The sequence below is a fragment of the Colobus angolensis genome, unplaced genomic scaffold (assembly GCF_000951035.1).
Source record: "Colobus angolensis palliatus isolate OR3802 unplaced genomic scaffold, Cang.pa_1.0 Scaffold109, whole genome shotgun sequence".
Classification (NCBI taxonomy): domain Eukaryota; kingdom Metazoa; phylum Chordata; class Mammalia; order Primates; family Cercopithecidae; genus Colobus; species Colobus angolensis.
Window position 1 is genome coordinate 6,296,370 of NW_012111919.1, and position 3,825 is coordinate 6,300,194.

Here is a 3,825-nt window from a genome sequence, read left to right on the forward strand (position 1 = left end):
CAAAGTGCTGGGATTACGGGCATGAGCCACCGTGCCTGGTCTAGAAATTTTCACTTAATGTGAAATTATGACTAATTTATTTTCCCAAGTTATAAAAGCGAGTATATATTACTTTTGTAATCCGAATTTAGTAGTTTTCTAAAAGTACTGTCTACCCCACAGCACTGCTTGATGTCTTCTGAGTGACTCCAAGGAGACTAGTCTTTTCTATTTTGGCTCTTTCCATCTTTCCATTTTCATCGATCACTGTCTCCCACATACTGCTTTCCAGCCACATGGAACCTCTCATCATTCTTTCCACACAACAGGCCTTTTCATCACTCTGTGCCTTGGCGTGTGGTGCTCCTTCAGCCTGGAATGCTCCTTACTCTCTTCCATACTCTTTTCTTCCAAATGCACTTCAAATGCTAGTTTCAGGTTCCTGAAGACACAATTAGTCACTCCAGGTTCTGTGCTCTGTAGTTGTTTTATACCTGCTCCAGCATTTATCATGTGGTCATGTGACTCATTTACAACTTGCCTTCCTCACTAAACTGTGAGCCTGTCTTAGGGTAGGTGTATTATTTACTGTTGTATCACAAAGCCGACTATGTGCTAGGTAGTGGAGATACAACAGTAAACAATACATCTAAATACACTTATTTAACATTCTTATTACAAAGAGCTAAATAAGTTAATTTAAACTTTACTGTTATCTCTTGTTCAAAAAGAATCAAAGGCCAGATGCACTGTCACATTCTTGTAATCTCAGCACTTTGGGAGGCCAAGGCGGAAGGATTGCTTCAGCTCAGGAGTTCCAGACCAGCCTGTGCAACACAGTGAGACCCCATCTTTACAAAAAATTTAAAAATTAGCTGCACATGGTGGCATGTGCCTGTAGTCCCAGCTACTCGGGAGGCTGAAGTGGAAGCATCACTTGAGCTTAGGAGGTTGAGGCTGTAGTTAACTGATCACACCGCTGTACTCCAGCCTGAGTTATGGAGGGAGACCCTATTTCTTTTTTTTTTTTTTTTTTTTGAGACGGAGTCTCGCTCTGTCGCCGGGGCTGGAGTGCAGTGGCCGGATCTCAGCTCACTGCAAGCTCCGCCTCCCAGGTTTACGCCATTCTCCTGCCTCAGCCTCCCGAGTAGCTGGGACTACAGGTGCACGCCACCTCGCTCGAATTTCTTTTGTATTTTTAGTAGAGACGGGGTTTCACCGTGTTAGCGAGGATGGTCTCGAACTCCTGACCTCGTGATCCGCCCGTCTCGGCCTCCCAAAGTGCTGGGATTACAGGCTTGAGCCACCGCGCCCGGCCGGGAGACCCTATTTCAAAACAAAAATAAAAACCAAAAACAGGCGGGGTGCAGTGGCTCACGCCTGTAATCCCACCACTTTGGGAGGCCGAGGCAGGTGGATCACCTGAGGTCAGGAGTTCAAGGTCAGCCTGACCAACATGGCAAAACACCATCTCTACTAAAAATACAAAAATTAGCCAGGTGTAGTAGTGGGTGCCTGTAATCCCAGCTACTTGGGAGACTGAGGCAGGAGATTCATTTGTACCCTGGAGGTGGAGGTTGCAGTGAGCCGAGATCACACCATTGCCCTCCAGCCTGGGTGACAAGAGCAAAACTCTGTCTCAGACAACAGCAACAACAAAAACCCCCAAAAGAATCAAACTACTGACTTAATAAATGGATGAATGAACTAGTGGCAAGGTTGACTACAAAAAAGAAAAAAAAAATTTCTGTGGTTCTTGGCATCCAAGCTCAGAAAAGGAATGATGTTGGAAGTAAGCTCTGTGAAAGACTATTATGCAGACCTGAAAATGAGATAATGTTGTAAATACCAGCAAAAGACATCCTGCCCTAGATGGCATGTCTTTGGAATTTTGAATTTTGTACCTCACTGCCTGATCATGTCAGGAACTATAAAGGGCCTAAGATTTGATTTTACTTGATTTACAAAGGCTAGTAAGTTAGGGTTTGCCACAAGGAGGTGCTGAATCTGGGGGACAAAAAGAACATGAAAGGGCTCCCCGGTTCCACCATCTCCTGAGATCGAATGTGTTCCCTCTCCAGGTGCTAGGGTCTCTGCGGCCATGCAGTTGGTATGTCCCATCCAGTAGCCATGTCAACACTTTTTCTCCAGTCACGCCCTACTTGCATCCAGGTATCTTGTCTGGAAGGGTCAGATGTAAGAGGGACAGGGGCATTTTTGCAAAATTAAGAGAACCATTATATCCTATCTTGGCCTGTGTAGAACCCTGTAGAGGGATCTAGAGAACAGTGTACTAAACTAAGTAGTCATTATTGTCATAATATAGGACCATGTTAGTCCAGTCTAACTGAACCAGAATTAAATTTGAATCCCCTAGGCTGTCTTTGGCAAGTAGTCGAAGGTGTTCTCTCCCCAGGGACATCTGAAGGGTATACTAACCAGGCTGGCCTGAGGATGCTGTTAGGGAAAAAAAGATGCATCGTGTTTAGCAATAGTCAGTGTAGAATCTTGAATTTTCAAAAAATAGCTCTCCACCCTTATGGTCCAGATTATCACCTAGGAGACCAAGAGGAGATGAACTCTTTCTGGGGAAGGGTGCATTTAGTGACCATACTGCCTTACTAAGGTGTGCAGTGAGAGTTAGGGTTAGAGTCAGAAATCTTTTTGAGTTGATTTTTGAGGAGGCCTTTCCAATGTTCAAAATGATAGCAGATACCTGCAAATGGGAGCGTGAAATGTCCATTGAATACCTTGACTAGTGGTCCATTGCTGAATGGCCTTTGCAATCCCTTCTCCCAAGTCTCACAGGGGTGATGTGAGCCAGATAGATGTCACACATGCAGGGAGTTGTATTACAGGAGGGGAACACTGAGCTCAGGGACTCCACTGCTTTTATAGCAAACAGTAAGCAAGCTTGCTCTTTGTCCCGATGGGAGACATCCTTTCATGTTTCAAGGTTGCTTGCTGCAACCTAACCATGAGAAATGTCCTGGATAAAGAGTGTTGAGAGCCTTGCATTCCTGGCATACTTAGCAAGGTGTGTAGGAGTATAAGAGCCTTGTGGAAAGGAGACTCCCCATAGATACACTCTGTGAAATGATCAGTGCTCTCACATTCCATGCCAGTGACCAATACTTATTTTTAAAAAAAAAGTTGATCAAGTAATTGCAGTGAAAGAAGAGGATCTCTTGAAGTAATAAAAATCACTCCCTTAATTCATTCTTCTTTTTTAGTGGCTTCTATCTAGTGTTTTTTCAACCATAAAATATTTTTTCTTTAGGCTCTCCAATTTTCTTCTAAAACAATAAAAGTGTCTTTCATGGGCCTCTGATGACTTAACTTCCTTTTTTTCTTAGGTAGTCTCCTGAAAGCAAACACAGCATGGTTATTATTTATGAGCTGCAAATTATCACTACAAATGATTCATTCATCCATTTATTATTCCACAAACATAACCAGGTGACTGCCATGTGCTAGGCACTGTGCTAGGTACTGGAGATATAAGGGTGACTGGATAGTTGAAACACAGTTCCTGCCCTCATGGAGTTCATTGTCTAGTAGGGGATATAGGCACATACAAACATCAATTCTATTTCATGGTAGTAAGTGCCATAGTAGAGGTATTTGAGCTGTACTGGAGTATGAATTGGGTTCCCACGCAAAAAAAAAAAAAGGATGAATAATGCATATGACTGGGCAAAGGGAATAGGATGAGAGAGGGCTCATGAGAATAAAAGAAACTGCTGCCCTCCTCTGCTATATGTATTCTATGACCTAGACTTAAAACTGATTACAGCCGGGTGTAGTGGCTCACATCTGTAATCCCAGCACTTTGGGAGGCCGAGG

The 3,825-nt window shown here is 43.6% G+C and overlaps 1 protein-coding gene across 3 annotated transcripts in view; it reads right to left on the reverse strand.

Moving 5' to 3' along the window:
- Positions 1–2,812: 2,812 nt before the first annotated feature.
- The window catches only part of PFN4 (profilin family, member 4), an 8,793-nt gene continuing 7,780 nt past the window's right edge, over positions 2,813–3,825 (reverse strand). For all 3 annotated transcript variants that reach the window (XM_011950877.1, XM_011950896.1, XM_011950886.1), the window contains one exon: positions 2,813–3,343. In XM_011950877.1, the coding sequence (XP_011806267.1) occupies positions 3,315–3,343 (29 nt within the window). In that variant the 3' untranslated portion in view covers positions 2,813–3,314. The remainder of the gene's footprint in view (positions 3,344–3,825) is intronic.